Source organism: Plectropomus leopardus, chromosome 17 (assembly GCF_026936395.1).
Source record: "Plectropomus leopardus strain MGB_pleo_1.0 chromosome 17, ASM2693639v1, whole genome shotgun sequence".
NCBI classification, from domain to species: Eukaryota; Metazoa; Chordata; class Actinopteri; order Perciformes; family Serranidae; genus Plectropomus; species Plectropomus leopardus.
Genome location: NC_142192.1, coordinates 34156408 through 34172634, shown reverse-complemented (window position 1 = coordinate 34172634; position 16227 = coordinate 34156408). Strand labels below are relative to the sequence as shown.

The 16227-nt window shown below is 43.1% G+C and overlaps 1 protein-coding gene across 1 annotated transcript; it reads right to left on the bottom strand.

The window, feature by feature from the left end:
• Window positions 1–186: 186 nt before the first annotated feature.
• On the bottom strand, window positions 187–15926 carry LOC121967032 (uncharacterized). Its single transcript, XM_088090029.1, has 7 exons — window positions 15660–15926; window positions 6988–9347; window positions 5668–5885; window positions 4192–4287; window positions 2978–3290; window positions 2600–2882; window positions 187–2282 (listed from the first exon to the last, which is right to left on the bottom strand). Exons 1-7 carry the CDS (start codon window positions 15850–15852, stop codon window positions 847–849), a joined length of 4899 nt encoding a protein of 1632 aa, XP_087946155.1. The 5' UTR covers window positions 15853–15926; the 3' UTR covers window positions 187–846.
• Between the last annotated feature and the right edge of the window lie 301 nt (window positions 15927–16227).

Sequence of the window (16227 nt, the reverse complement as noted above, 5' to 3'; positions counted from 1 at the left end):
GGGAAAAAAAAACACTTAAAATAGTGATATTTCATCAAAATGACTTTATTCTACATCCTATTTAAAATGCATATAAAAAATAAGGCGTTTGCACGAACAAACCAGCAGCAAGGATGCAAAACCACAGATGCTTCTGTCACCTCCAGAGAAAAAAAGAAACATATCAGGAATGAATGAAGCAGGCTCTTACAGTTCATGTGTCACTTTTATTAAGTAAAAAAGAAAAAGGGGCAGCATAGGGGACGATATTAGCTTGCTGAGGTGTTAATACCCAAACAGATCAACATACAGAACAGAAAAAAGTACATAACATCATCACATAAATTCAGATCTTTCTGTCTAAATATCAACGTTTCAACAGTTAAACAAACTACAGCCACCAAGTCAAATTTATCATCTTCTGTACAAAAAGTACAATTTAATAAACAGGAAACACTGTGAATGAGCCGAATTAAAGTTATTTAGGAAATTCTTCTCATGACAGATTATAAAAACAATAGTTTCCCCTCACAGCTGAGACCAAAACAAAAGAGGAAAGTAAAACACAAACCATAAACACAAATATCAGACCTAAAGCTTAATCTGAGCCAACTGCTCGGATAAAATTATTAATATCCAGCAGAACACTTTACATACAGCATGTGAGCCGAAACAAAAGAGACACAATCAAGAGACATCAGTGAGAACCAGGATCAGAAGTCTAAAAGTGAAACCAAAACCAACTCTGGATGTTTGTTCACAGCAGAAGAAGAAAGACAATCTTACTCTGATGTTCAAACACGTTCAGAACTGTTTCAACCCTCCGTTGTTTCGAACTTTAATCTGAACCTGCTGTCTACAACACACTCATAACTTCTGACACGTGACTTCCTGCTTCTTCAGTTTCTTAACTTTTCCCAAATGCCAAACTGCTGGATGTCTCTCTCCTGTGTGGATTGTCATGTGCCTCCTCAGATCTCCACCTGAAATAAATCCTTTGTCACACTCAGAGCAGCTGAAAGGTTTCTCTCCTAGGTGAGTCTTCATGTGTTTTTTCAGATATGCTTTTAAAATGTATTTTTTGTCACACTCAGAGCAACTGAAAAGTTTTTCTCCTGTATGAGTCAACATGTGTGCCTTCAGGTTTTCCTTGCGGCTAAATCTTTTGTCACACTCAGGGCAGCTGAATGGTTTCTCTCCTGTGTGGGTTCTCATGTGTAACTGCACAGCTCCACTCTGTGCAAAAGATTTCTTACAGACTGAGCAGCTGAATGGTTTCTCTCCTGTATGAGATCTCATGTGTATCTTTAGATATATACTTCTCTCAAATCTTTTGCCACACTCAGAGCAGCTGAATGTTTTTTCTCCTGAATGAGATTTCATGTGTTCCCTCAGATTTCCTTTATTATAAAATCTTTTCTCACATTTAGAGCAGCTAAAAGGTTTTTCTCCTGTGTGAATTACCATGTGGGTTAGTAAACTGTCTCTCCGAGTAAAAGATTTCTTACAAACTGAGCAGCTATATGGTTTCTCTCCCGTATGAATTCTCATGTGTTTCTTTAAATGTCCACTATCTGAAAATGATTTCCCACACTGAGTGCAGCTGAAAGGTCTTTCTCCTGTATGAGTTCGCATGTGTTGTTGCAGACTTGTCTTGCGAAAAAATCTTTTCCCACACTCAGAGCAGCTAAATGGTTTCTCTCCCGTGTGAGTTTTTACGTGCTCATGCAGATTTTTCTTGCGACCAAATCTTTTCCCACACTCAGAGCAGCTGAACGGTTTCTCACTGACTTGATCATTTTTCAGAGAGTTTAAACCTGACTGAGGTTCTCTGGTCTCCCTCCAATCATCACTGTCCTCAGTCTCAGGTTCAGAAGAGTCTCCAGTCTTGTCCTCAGTCTCTGGTTGTAAATGTGTATCTGGATGTGAGTTCCTGTCTGGTTCTGGTCCTCCACAGTCCTCTCCATCAGCTTCTGTTTCCATCTGTTCAGTTAGTCTTTGATGAAGCTGTGAGGACTGAGGTTTCTCTTCATCATCTTCACTCTTCACAGGGACAGGAGTGAATGGGAACTTGGTGATATCAGCCTCCTCCAGACCTTGAAGCTGCTCTCCCTCCTGACTGCTCCACAGCTCCTCCTGCTCCTCTTTAATGTGTGGGGGCTCTGGGTCCTCCTGCTCCTCTTTAATGTGTGGGGGCTCTGGGTCCTCCTGGTCCAACCTAGAGGGGGGAACCTCTTCTTTAACCACCAACAGCTTCTGCTCCTCTTCACCAATGATCACTTTATGGAAATCTGAAGGTAAAACTGAAACACAAGTACACAATCATTAATGTGAATGTTGTCAATACTCTGCTAATTGGCTAAATTTACTCTGATATTGACCCAAAGTCGTGCATTGACTTTGTTCCCCAAAGTCTATCATAAAATAAAACACAACCAAATAGCATTCTGTGAAATTCATGACAACTTAAGTTTTCCCCACAATTGAGGCTTTCATCTTTGATATAGGGAACTACAAAACATCATGTCAGTAATAGTAAGCTCCACACTTTTCCATACAATAAAGGGGGCAACGTTACATATAGACAGCGTTAAAATATTCGTTTTTAATTGTGTTATACCTGAAATGGACACATTCTTTTCTTGTAGCCGCTGAATGGCCTTCGCCCTTCTCTCCATCCAGAACTCCTTGATCGTGTCCACACAGTAGGAGTCTCGGATCTTGAAGAAAGTAACTGGATTGACGACTCCCATGTTCATGAAGTGGAACAGCAGGGCGACTTTGGTGTAGCTGTTACCACTCAAAAGGATGTTCATTCCAAGCATCAAGTCACCTGCCAGCATCCCAAACCTGAAGGTCGGCTGTGAGGTCCAACTCCAGACAACATGACCACGAGGACAAACCTGAACATGAACAGACACACATTAGCTACTGAGACGAAGCCAATGATAACAGACTTTTACTTATTATGGGGAGATTATTAGGATCTGAGAGTTACCCATTCAACAACAAAGGCAGTACACCTTTGCTGAATGGCACACTCAAATGGGGGGAGGCTCTGACACGATAGTCCCGTCGATGTTGTGTGAGGACAGTTTTTCACGGGAAGGTGAACCAGTGTAGCCAACTGACGGATGTTCTCTTCATACACAATGGACGCACGGGAACCAATGATGTCTTCTTCGATGAGTACCTCCAGTATCTCTTCAGCAGGAGGACCAGGGTTTTCAGGGAGGTCATGGATCGTCTCATCTGCTGTAGTGACGGACAGACTGTTCATCTTTGGCTTTGTGTCCATAGTGGCTCCCCAACTGCAGGATCAGGACACATAAGTAAGATCTATGTATGAGCTGTAATTACCTCCTTGAGTGGACCTTTGTGCAGAACTTGAGGAGATTCTCTGAAGCCCTTCTTGAGATATCGTGTTCACAAGAATGAGACAAATGCAAGGTCACACTGATCTTGACCTTTGACCACCAAATTCTAATCAATCGATTCTTTAGTCCAACTGAACATGTAAGCCAAATTTTAAAACACTTCCTCAAAGTCTTCTTGAAATATCGCTTCGAGTGACTTTGACCTATTACCACTACAATCCAATCAGCTCAACTTTGAATCAAAGTGAACGTTTGAGCCAAATTTTTAAAAAAATCCCTCGAGATATTTTTGAAGAAGAATGCCACAGACAAGGTCACAGTGACCTTGACCTTTTACCATCAAATTTTGTTCAGTTCATCCTTGAGTCCAATACAACGTTTGTGCCGAGGTTGAGGAAACTCCCTCCACGCCATCTAGAAATATTACCTTCATGAGAGATGGATGCAAGGTTACAGTTTGGTATTGTTTGAAATAAGTAAAGGTTTTATGTTTTGCTTTAAAAAATACGATTAGTTGGTTGACCGATCATTAACTTTACTAGTTAATAAATCAATTAAGGAAAGTGCTTTTAATTTGCATCTGGCGTATGGTACAAAAACATGATGCCTCCGGATGCAGCTTTGTCAGAGTCTTTCTCCAGTTTTGCCGGATAATTTTCAGGTAAAGTTGCTACAGACAAGTCGATTTGTTGCTAAATGATGTTACGTCATTTCATGATGACATCACTCAAATTACCGTCTTTTTAAATTTGTTATTTTTTATGATCAGATATTTTGTTTTATTAAATATCTTGTTTTATTAACGAGTTGCTGAATCTAAACTGGCATCACTTACCTTTCAGAGTCCTCGTTGACGTTCGACGCTTCAGGAGGAGGAACTCCTCGGCGAGTCGTCTCCGGTTGCGTCGATGCCAAAGAGCCATTTTCAAAACTGAAAAAGGGAAACGATTCACGTTATTACCAGTTTGAAAAGAGTCGCTGGGTTTGATCTCTGGCCCAGTCGCTTCTGTCCAAACCTGCAGGATTCACACACATTTTTACTGAAACTTTTCCAGAACTTCCAGTCAAACATTCTCTGAAACCATCATCATACGCCTTCACTGTTATTTGTTATGACTATACAGACAGATTAGCTTCGATGCTAACAGATTATCTTCGATGCTAACAGGTTAGCTGTGATGCTGACAGGTTACCTGTGATGCCGACGGGTTACCTGTGATGCCGACGGGTTAGCTGTGATGCTAGCAGGTTAGCTGTGATGCTAACTGGTAAGCCGTGATACTGACAGATTAGCTGGGATGCTATCAGGTAAGCTGTGATAATGACAGGTTAGCTGTGATACTGACAGGTTAGCTGAGACACTAACAGGTTAGCTGTGATAATGACAGGTTAGCTGTGCGGCTAACAGGTAGGCTGTGATACTGACAGGTTAGCTGTGATGCTATCAGGTTAACTTCGATGCTAACAGGTAAGCTGTGATAATGACAAGTTAGCTGTGATGCTGACAGGTTAACTGCGATGCTAACAGGTAAGCTGTGATAATGACAAGTTAGCTGTGATGCTGACAGGTTAACTGTGATGCTAACAGGTTAGCTGTGATGCTAACAGGTTAGCTGTGATGCTAACAGGTAAGCTGTGATAATGACAAGTTAGCTGTGATGCTGACAGGTTAGCTATGATGCTAACAGGTAAACTATGATGCTATTAGGTTAGCTTCGATGCTAACAGGTAAGCTGTGATAATGACAGGTTACCTGTAAAGCTAAGAGGTTAGCTGTGATGCTGACAGGTTAGCTGTGATGATAACTGTTAAGCCGTGATACTGACAGGTTAGCTGTGATGCTAACAGGTAAGCTGTGATAATGACATGTAAGCTATGATGCTAACAGGTAAGCTGTGATAATGACATGTAAGCTATGATGCTAACAGGTTAGCTGTGATGCTAACAGGTAAGCTGTGATGCTAACAGGTAAGCTGTGATAATGACATGTAAGCTATGATGCTAACAGGTTAGCTGTGATGCTGACAGGTTAGCTGTGATGCTAACAGGTTAGCTGTGATGCTAACAGGTAAGCTGTGATAATGACATGTAAGCTATGATGCTAACAGGTTAGCTGTGATGCTGACAGGTTAGCTCAGTAATGGCCCCGCTGCTACCTGAGATTAGCATTTAGCTCGCAGCTAACAATAAAAACGAGTCAGAATATCAAAGAACTACGTGACTGTTGACAGGAAGTCTCTGCCCACAACAACAACAACACAACATCCGGTCCAGCCGTTAGCCGCGTTAGCATGTAGCCTAGCCGCCTCACTGGTCCAGCAGCAGCAGAGCCAGCTCCGAGTCCAGCTGCAGGCCTGTGGCCGCCCGCAGAGCTCTCCACCGGGGGAAGGCCGCTCCGATGTTGACCCGGGTTTTATCTCTCTCTCTGTCCGAGGCCTTCTTCGCCACAGAGCGGCTTCTACCCGGAGGAGGAGGAGGGCAGGCCGGGCCGAGCTCCGCCATCTCCGGCTGACGCTGAGGGCGGAAGTGTTAGCTTCACAGCCCACACCTGACCTCACTATCGCTTCCGGTCTTACCTTTCAAAATAAAAGCCCACAGATCTGCATGCTATGCGGAGTAGAAACAAAATAGTTTACAGCTGGTCTCAGAAACTGACATTGTCTGAACTTTTGTTGAAAAATGAAGAAATTAAACTAAATAGCCTACAGTCTGTAGGCTACAGACAGACAGATAGATAGATAGAAAGAATACAATAACTACAATAATACAAAAATACTATAATACAAAGCCCTGCAGACCAACTGAATTAATGAATTTTCTCAAACTGCTGTGTGTGATTTGTTTGGGACGTCAGATTGTGTTTATGTGTACTGACAAATCACAGCGTTTGGGTGAGTTCATATGCAGCCAAAATACAGACATTCAAATCATCACTTGTCAGAGATCCATTAAATCCCATAAAAGCTATATTTTTTCTTTTGCAGCATAAAATCATTACATTTGATTATGTTAGCCATTCATCCTGGAGTTAAGTAGTTTTCACTGTTTTCCTGCTGACTGATGCATTTTCTCCTGTTTTCCCTCATAAACAAATAGACGCAGAGTGGAAACCTCGAAAATAGCATATTACGTTATTGGAAATTAGTTTTATTGGAAAATTGTATACAAAAAAAATAGTGAGTTTGTACTGATACGGTTGCTCAAGGGTAGTGTCTGTGTGTGTATGGAGAAACTTTTGTGGTTTTGTGAGCGCTCCTGTGTGCAGCTACAGGGATCAGAATTATATCGCAGGTTACTTAAGGTCCTCAAACAGTAAAAAGATAAAAATTTTAACAAAGAGTTTGATATGAGAATGTTAAAATATTATCGCAGCCTCTGGACGATGTGGCCTGATTTATTTAATATACTTTCTGTATACACAGTCAGAGTCAAACAGCTCCTCAGCAGCAAGGCACGTGGAGTGGTTGAGATTTAGTTCAGGGACCTCAGGATATTTCATCTCCATGGTCGTGAGCTTTGGGTAGTAACCAAAACAATGGGAATTTTGGTACAAGAGGTTAAAATGACTTTCCTCTGTAGGATGTCTGAGCTGAGCCTAAGAAACATGGTGAGGAGCTCAGACAAGTTAAGAAGAGACTTTGGTCTTTTCTTCAGTATCTGGATGTGAGTTCCTGGCTGGTTCTGGTCCTCCACAGTCCTCTCCATCAACTTCTGTTTCCATGTGTTGAGTTGAGCTGCTGGCTGGAGGCTCTGCCTCTCTGTTCTCCTCAGTTTGAGTCTGATGAAGCTGTGAGGACTGACCACCGACACACTGATGGTCTCTGAGACGTTCATACAAAGTGAATCTTTGTTCACAAACACTGCAGCTGAAGCTGTTGTCTCCTTTGTGAGTTTTCATGTGTGTGTGTAAGCTTCCACTGTGTGCATAAGATTTCTCACAAACTGAGCAGCTGAATGGTTTTTCTCCTGTATGAGTTCTCATGTGTCTCTTTAGATTCCCACACTCAGTGAAATCCTTACCACACACTTCACATCTAAACGGTTTTTCTCCTGTATGAGTTCTCATGTGTATCTTAAGTTTTCCACTTTCACTGAAGGCTTTACCACAAACTGAGCAGCTGAATGGTTTCTCTCCCGTATGAGTTATCATGTGTCTCCTTAGATTACCACACTCACTGAAAGCTTGACTACACAATGCACATCGAAATGGTTTCTCTCCTGTATGAGTTCTCATGTGTATCTTCAGTTTTCGACTTTCACTGAAAGCTTTACCACAAACTGTGCAAGTAAAAGGTTTCTCTCCCGTATGAGTTATCATGTGTCTCCTTAAATTCCCGCACTCATTGAAAGCTTTACTGCACACAGCACATCTAAATGGTTTTTCTCCTGTATGAGTTCTCATGTGTATCTTCAGTTTTCCACTTTCACTGAAAACTTTCCCACAATCTGCACAAGTAAATTGATTCTCTTCTGTGTGAGTTCTTGTGTGATTTTTTAGATGCCAAAGACCATGAAAAGCTTCATTACACACTGCGCAAGTAAATGGTTTCTCTCCTGTATGAGTTCTCATGTGTGTTTTCAGCTTTGACTTGAAGCTATATCTTTTCCCACACTCAGAGCAGCTGAAAGGTTTCTCTCCTGTATGAGATCTCATGTGTGCATTCAGCTTTGACTTATAGTCAAATCTTTTCTCACAATTAGAGCAGCTGAACGGTTTCTCTCCTGTGTGGATTGACATGTGTATCTGTAAATCTTCACTCTGTCTAAAAGATTTCTTACATATTAAGCAGCAGAAATGTTTCTCTCCTGTATGAGTTTTCATGTGTCTCCTCAGATTTCTCTTGAAGCCAAATCTTCCCCCACACTCAGAGCAGCTGAATGGTTTCTCATGACTTCTCATGTGAGTCTTTAGATTCCAGCTGCAATTAAAAGCTTTATTACAAACTGTGCAAGTAAATGGTTTTTCTCCTGTATGAGTTCTAACATGTACCTTCAATATTCTACTTTCGCGGAAAGCTTTGCCACAAACTGAACACTTGAAAGGTCTCTCTCCTGTATGAGTTCTCATGTGTATCTTCAATTTTGCATTTATGCTGAAAGTTTTGCCACACACTGAGCACGTAAATGTTTTCTCTGCTGTATGAGTTTTCACATGTTTCTTCAGACTTCTCTTGAAGCTAAATCTTTTTCCACACTCAGAGCAGCTGAATGGTTTCTCCTTGACAAGGACACAATCATTTTTCAGAGAGTTTAAACCTGACTGAGGTTCTCTGGTCTCCCTCCAATCATCACTGTCATCAGTCTCAGGTTCAGAAGAGTCTCCAGTCTTGTCCTCAGTCTCTGGTTGTAAATGTGTATCTGGATGTGAGTTCCTGTCTGGTTCTGGTCCTCCACAGTCCTCTCCATCAGCTTCTGTTTCCATCTGTTCAGTTAGTCTTTGATGAAGCTGTGAGGACTGAGGTTTCTCTTCATCATCTTCACTCTTCACAGGGACAGGAGTGAATGGGAACTTGGTGATATCAGCCTCCTCCAGACCTTGAAGCTGCTCTCCCTCCTGACTGCTCCACAGCTCCTCCTGCTCCTCTTTAATGTGTGGGGGCTCTGGGTCCTCCTGCTCCTCTTTAATGTGTGGGGGCTCTGGGTCCTCCTGCTCCTCTTTAATGTGTGGGGGCTCTGGGTCCTGCTGCTCCTCTTCAATGTGTGGGGGCTCTGGGTTCTGCTGCTCCTCTTTAATGTGTGGGGGCTCTGGGTCCTCCTGCTCCTCTTTAACATGTGGGGGCTCTGGATCATCCTGGTCCTCTTCAGTGTGTGGGGGCTCTGGATCATCCTGGTCCTCTTCAGGTTGTGGGGGCTCTGGGTCATCCTGGTCCTCTTTCATGTCAGGGGGCTCTGGGTCTGCTTGCTCCTCTTTAATGTGTGGGGGCTCTGGGTCCTCCTGGTCCATACTGGAGGGGGAAAACTCTTCTTTAAACACCAAGAGCTGCTGGACATCTGCAGGAAACAGGAAACAGACATGAAGAAAAATTGTGATTTCATGTTAACTCAGGGTTTAACAGCGTCTTCATCTCTTGTAGACACAGGTTACACTGTACTGCACTGAAAGGGGTCCAGGTGGTTGGAGGGGGTCATGTGTTCTACTGGGGGAGTTCTGGAAAAGATGCAAGCAGTGGAGTTCTGAACCAACGTCAGTTTATGAAGGAGCTTGAAGGGAAGATGTGTGCTTCGAATGATAGTGTGCTGTCAAGGATGACACCCAGGCTCTTGACTTGGGGGTTAAGGAGGAACTACAGAGTTGTCAATGGTGAGTGAAAAGCTATTAGATTTGGCCAGTGTTTTTTGAGCCAACAAGGACAACCTCAGAGAGTCAGGAAGGGAAGATGGTGGAAGGGTGGAATTGGGCTTGGAGGACAGATAGAGCTGGGTGTTGTCTGCATAACAATGAGAGCGAATACCAAAATTCCCTGACAATGCAAGAGCCAAACCTCTGCAAATTAAGTTCCTCATTCAATTAATGTATGACGTTCTCCAAAGCCCGGCCAATCTGCACTGCTGAGGCTGGGGGTGGAAGAGGTCATACATAAAAAATCCGTCCTGATCAGTTCACTTATCACGGTTCGGGACACGTGTATTGTTCGGTTCAGTGCATTTGCAAAAAACATCTTGGGTCTGTAACACAGTGAAGTTTTGCTATTTGGCATGGAGGCGGAGGGGTGAATGAAAGGGAGATGAAAGGCTCCGTTTTGCAGACCTGCCCCCTTTCTGAAAGCCACACAGGTGAGCATCTCTCTGAAGCACTGAGCAGTGACAGGGTGGAAACTGGAGAGGGACAACAGCACAAACCCTGTTCAATACAGATAACGTAATAAACATGGTGAATGCAGTCGATGCACCAGGCGGACTGGTGCCACAGACTGGGTGCTCTGCATACACTGAAAACCTCGCAGCCAGGAACACAATCTCAATAAATTAGATATTTCGACTCCTGGGGACTCAAATATGCACAAAAGGGCCTACAGGTGGCAGTAACTCTGTATTTCAGTGACCGGAAAACCAACTCTTTTAATCAAGACATGACAAAGAATAAGAGTTTATATTCTTAGCCAAAATGAAAGCATTTTTTGCCAAATAAATGATAAGCAGAGCTGGGGCGACACGTCGACATAATCAATTGCGTAAATACGTGGATTTACGTGACGTGCGTCGATGCGTCGCAAGGAGGATGTAGGCCCGTCTCATACAGCGCACGTCAGGGGCCCAAGACTGTAAATGCAGATTGCACTACATTCCTTTTACTTAAGTGGAACAAGCACTTGCATTCATTTTATTTTGGAGAGACTTTATATCAGACTGCAAAACATAGATTTGCAGTTCAGACTTTTTTGTTGGGGAATAATGATCTGCAGTTTAAACTCTGTCATGATTGAAGATGATTGATTAGAATATTGACATATAAATATTATATATAATTATTTTTGGTAAATTTGTTGTTATATATATAATTGTTCGGTTTGTGATATAAATAACTGATAAAAAAAAAAAAGGTTAGGTGCAGCCCTAATGATAAGCATGTTGAAATCGGCAATGTCTCCCCTCTCACTGTACGAATATCTCACGAGCTTTAACCTGAGACTTTCACAGTGAAGTGCCCAAAGCCAGACTGCCTCATTCTGTCACTTCTTGTTCGACTACATGACACATCCTTGAGAAAAAATTCTGTTTTAAAATATTGTAAATTGTGGATTATTAACAACAAAGTTTACCAAACTGACCCAAAAACAGTGTCCTGAACCATGGATCTTGTGACCCGTACCACCCCAAATAAATAGAGAAGGCTTCTTCACCTAAAACGCCTGTACCCAAAGTAAGACATACCCAAAGTAAACAGAGCTGTTCTTGTTTCATTTTTAGTACATGAACTTGCATGGTCTCATTTGAAAGATAACACTTTGAGGTTTTATCCCCAGCAGTCAAAATCACTATAAGTGCTTTGGTCTTTGAGTGACTTTAGTGTAAACACACTAAAATAAGATGCTTTTTTATCCTCGCCCAATTTTTTCTAGGAAAAAGATGCTGCAGATGACTGTAACTGGCAGGTATTAGCTGGTACTCACTGTAGGACCATAGTATAAGTGCTTATCTAATCCAAGCTGAGAGTTGATAGCAATATTACAGAAAATGACTACAAAGGTTTTTGTCTAGGCATTTCCAAAAAATCATATTTTGGAGACTCCAAAAGGACACTTGGTAACCGTGGTCACATGTTTTGGAAAAAAGGCTGCCATTTTTGAATGCTTCAAAGTACAGTCATAATCTTGGGCTCTACTGAAAGCTGGCACTCAGGGGTATCCTCTCTGGTATAAATAAACACCATCAGTATTACTCAATCAGAGTAACAGATGCAAAAACACATTATGATGTATTTTTGTAACTTTGTGCACAAACTTTGTGCACAAAAAACAGTAAAACCATGAGTTGTAGTGGAAAATAAGTATATTTCAATTATAAAACACAACAAACTATTCACATTTCATCACACATATTCATGGTCGTGGTTAGTGCTGTTGCCTCACAGCAAGAGGGTCCCTGGTTCAAACCCCGGTTGGAACGGGGTTCGGTCCGTGGGCAGGGGCCCTTCTGTGCAGAGTTTGCATGTTCTCCCCATGTCTGTGTGGGTTCTCTCTGGGGTCTCTGGCTTCCTCCCACAGTCCAAAGACATGCAGCTCAGGTTGATTGGTGACTCTAAATTGCCCTTAGGTTTGACTGGAAGCGTGAAAGATTGTCTGTCTGTACGTGTCGGCCCTGTGATAGTTTGGCGACCTGTCCAGGGTGACCCCGCCTTCCGCCAGCTTCCAGCCCCCCCCCGCGACCCTTGTAAGGACAGGCAGTTATGGAAAATGAATGAATATATATATGTAAATACAATATATATAAATATACACACGAGGAATCCCTACAAGTTATTTTGGTCATGCCAGTCTGTGTAACAGTTTCGTTTCAGTACAAAGCACAGCGGCACATCACAGGTGCGGCACTTTGTTGGTGTCTTCATTTGACAGTGCTTGCACCTCAGACGACCCTCAGTGCTGTGCCCGCTGATATAGACCGGTAAGTGGCTTCGTCTACGCGGAGCAGGAGGTGGTACAGGTGTGGACGGGGACCCCGCCTCAGCCAACTCCTCCACAAGGGTCTCTCTGAACGCCTTCTGATTCATTGGTGTTTCTCCCTTGACCAAAGCAATTGCTTTATGAAGCAGGTAGGCGTTCACAATGGCAATGTCCATGAAGTGGTAGAAGAATGTCTTGTACCATCTCTGCGTCTTGTGTAGCACTGTGTAGTACCCAATCAAAGCATCAGAGAGGTCCACTCCTCCCATGCATCTGGATGGACAGAAAAAACAAAATGTTTAGGCAAAACATTATTATACCAAGCACACGAAAAAGTTTATAACATGGCTGAATATATAGTATGCACCTGTTGTAATCCTTTACAGCTGGAGGAACACAGATTTCCTTCACTGCCCACTGCCCATCTGCACCCTTGACCCTCCTGCAGACTGTATCACCTGCATGGGCCGTGTGGAGTGATGAACACATATAGACATCCCTTGTATCTCGCCACTGGACAAACAGGAGTGAGTCTTTTCTGATCCAGCGCATGCTTCCGCGGAGGGATTTTGAGTCTAGAGTGTTTAATTTGGTCTTTGGAAATCCAATTACATGTGGGCGGATGGTTCCACATGCCCAGATCCTCATTTGAAGGAGGTCGCGAAAAAGGGCTGGACTTGTGTAAAAATTGTCCACAAATAGTTTGTAGCCAGTGCCCAGCAACCGAGTGTCTACGAGGTCCATCACAGACTCATAACTGAGCCCCTTGCCACTGCTTCCCTGCATCTTCCCTTCATACACAAAAAAGTCCCAGGTGTATCCACTCTTGGATTCTGCAAGGACAAAGAGCTTGTATCCCCAACGAGTTGGCTTGTTTTTCATGTACTGTTTGAGACCAGTGCGCGCTTTTGAGGCAACCATTCGTTCATCTATTGCAATTTCCTGGCTTGGGTGATAATTCCTCTTGCAGGCTTCCCTTATCTCATTGTAGAGTGGCTTTATTTTGCAAAGGCGATCAAAGGCTGCTGTGCCTCTGTTTTGCTCATTGGCAGCATCTGCTGCCAAACTACTGAGGTGAAGGGCTTGGCTGATCCTCAGGAACTTCTTTCCAGTCATCACTAGTTTAGGAAATGATAAGCTGTAAAGCTTACTCTTTCGCCAGTAATCTGTGAATGACGAACACTGTAGGAAACCCATGTATATCACCATAGCCATGTACGCCATCATGTCCTGCAACGTAAGGTCGATCCATTGGTTCGTGGGTGTTGAGTGGTAGGTTGTGCCACAGTCATTGGTGTTTTGCACTATTGTTTGTAATACAGAGTTGGTAAAAAACAGCTGGAACAGCTGCAGGACTGTGTACTTTGCTGTCAGTATCAGCTGAGGTCCTGGCGTTTTGGTGGGTCTGAAGGTGGGCTGCGGGGGCATTATGTCCTGAACACCGATGTCGTTCCATTTCTCCTCCGTTGAGCTGGATGCGTCGGCTTGACTGCTGCTGCTGCTGCTGCTGCTGTGTCTGCCTCTTGCTCGTCGTCTTTTTCGTCCTCTGCCTCTTGTTCTTCTCCTGCTCCCGGTACCTCTGCGTGGAGTGGAGGGATGGGAACCGTCCTCTGATGTGGTACTCTGCGGTTCCACTACACGTGTTGAACGGCTTGGAGTGGCAGAAGGAACTGGCTCCCAATCTACATCAGATGATAGCCTATAATGTGAAAATATCATTACGTTGATTTACAAAAAAACCTTTCCAAATTTTGTGTATTTTACTTTTTACACCCCCACCCCCACACCTACAACAACTCCTTCTGTAAAAACAAGAAAAGAAAAAAGCAAACTTTTATTCTGACTGAGGTGTATTTTTGTCCAAATACACAGTAATATATACCTTATAAAAGCAGTATGACGTCGAAACGCGGAAAAAACAAATAGGAATCAGTAAACAAAATATCCCCCCCCCTCCGCTACAGGCTCATTCGGTAAAAAAAAAACGACGCAGCGATACACAATTCAAACTAAAGCTTATTTATGTCGAAATATACAGTAAAACGCGCACATGCATATAAAATAATAAAATACTCACTTGTCGAAGGTTTTATCTTCTTCATCAATAAATCGCTCCTCCGCCACCGAGTCGTGTGATTCCTCGCTGTCCTCAGAATATTCCACACCGGTCTCATCGCTTTCACGCCGGCGAGTAACTTGCTCCAATGCCTCATCCACGGCATTTTTGGTTTTGGCCGTACTTTTAGCCATATTCGTTTATCGTCTCAAAAAGACGCTCAAAACAGACATGCCCTGACGATGACAGACGGATCGCATGGGAGCGCACCAGCTGATTTCCCCTTTACGCACTGACACTAACCCTATGAACCAGCACCTCCCCGTGTTCAGAATTTCATTGGCTAAATGAAACGTCAATCATTAGCACACTCGATTGCAACTGGTGGACTTTCTACACCCCCAAAGTGAGGCAGGCCCCTTCTTTCATTGCAGCCACTCATTGACTGGATATTTATCTGTGTTATAATGTGCCTGGACTAAATAGTTTACTGGATTTGCTCTTCTGGACCTCTGGGAGTGTGTCACAACTGCTTTTGTTGGAATATTATTGATGTGTGGATAATCCTAAACCATCAAAGGGGAGTAACAACACTTTTTCTTGCAAGTTGCAATTGTTTGTTTTTCTGATGTAAGTGGTGATAAAACCTGCTGATTGTATCTTTAAACGGTCAAAATGAATAAAATCACAAGACTCTAAGGTTTCTGGTGATATACGTTATACCATATACGGCACTGAATGGCTGCTCTATTAATAGCATAATGTAATCCTGATGTGTAAAGACCTGTGGGCGGGTCACTGGAGCTGGAGCAGCTTTTTTGTAATAAATAAAGAACAGTCCCTCAGGTAAACAGCCCCGCTGTGATAAATAGAGAACAGTCCCTCAGGTAAACAGCCCCGCTGTGATAAATAGAGAACAGTCCCTCAGGTAAACAGCCCCGCTGTGATAAATAGAGAACAGTCCCTCAGGTAAACAGCCCCGCTGTGATAAATAGAGAACAGTCCCTCAGGTAAACAGCCCCGCTGTGATAAATAGAGAACAGTCCCTCAGGTAAACAGCCCCGCTGTGATAAATAGAGAACAGTCCCTCAGGTAAACAGCCCCGCTGTGATAAATAGAGAACAGTCCCTCAGGTAAACAGACCTGCTCTGTGTAACCGGAGCTGAGGGTTGAAAACAGCGTCCAGTAGTTTCCGTTGTCGCTCGTTCTCCTCTTTTGATCGAGAAAGTTCCTCCTCGTACTCTGCTATCGTTCTTTCAAACAGCCCAAATATCTCTTCAGCAGCCGCAGTTAGTCGCTGCTTCACCAACGCTCTCAGCATTTGGACTTTACACATTTCCACACAGCGACGACACGAGGCTAACGGACGGCCCTGCTCGACGCCATCTTGCTCACGCTGCGTCTAATTCAACACAGGAGAGAATACTGCTTCCGAGACAGCGCGCCTTCAAAATAAAAGTGCATAATTGTTAGTCTTACGCTGAAAAAAGAAAACAAAAGAATGACATTCACCAAGTTTAAAGGTTCATTCCTGAACTTGAAAACAAAAGCCACTAAATGTTTTTAAAGAACTAATTTGATAATTCCAATTTTGAAAACAAAACAAAACAAAACAGAAGGCAGGTTTTCCTTAAAAATCACCAAAATAACACCATTTAACAGAGCCAGATTGATGCATTTTCAAATTTCTGATGGTCCATGGACACATCAT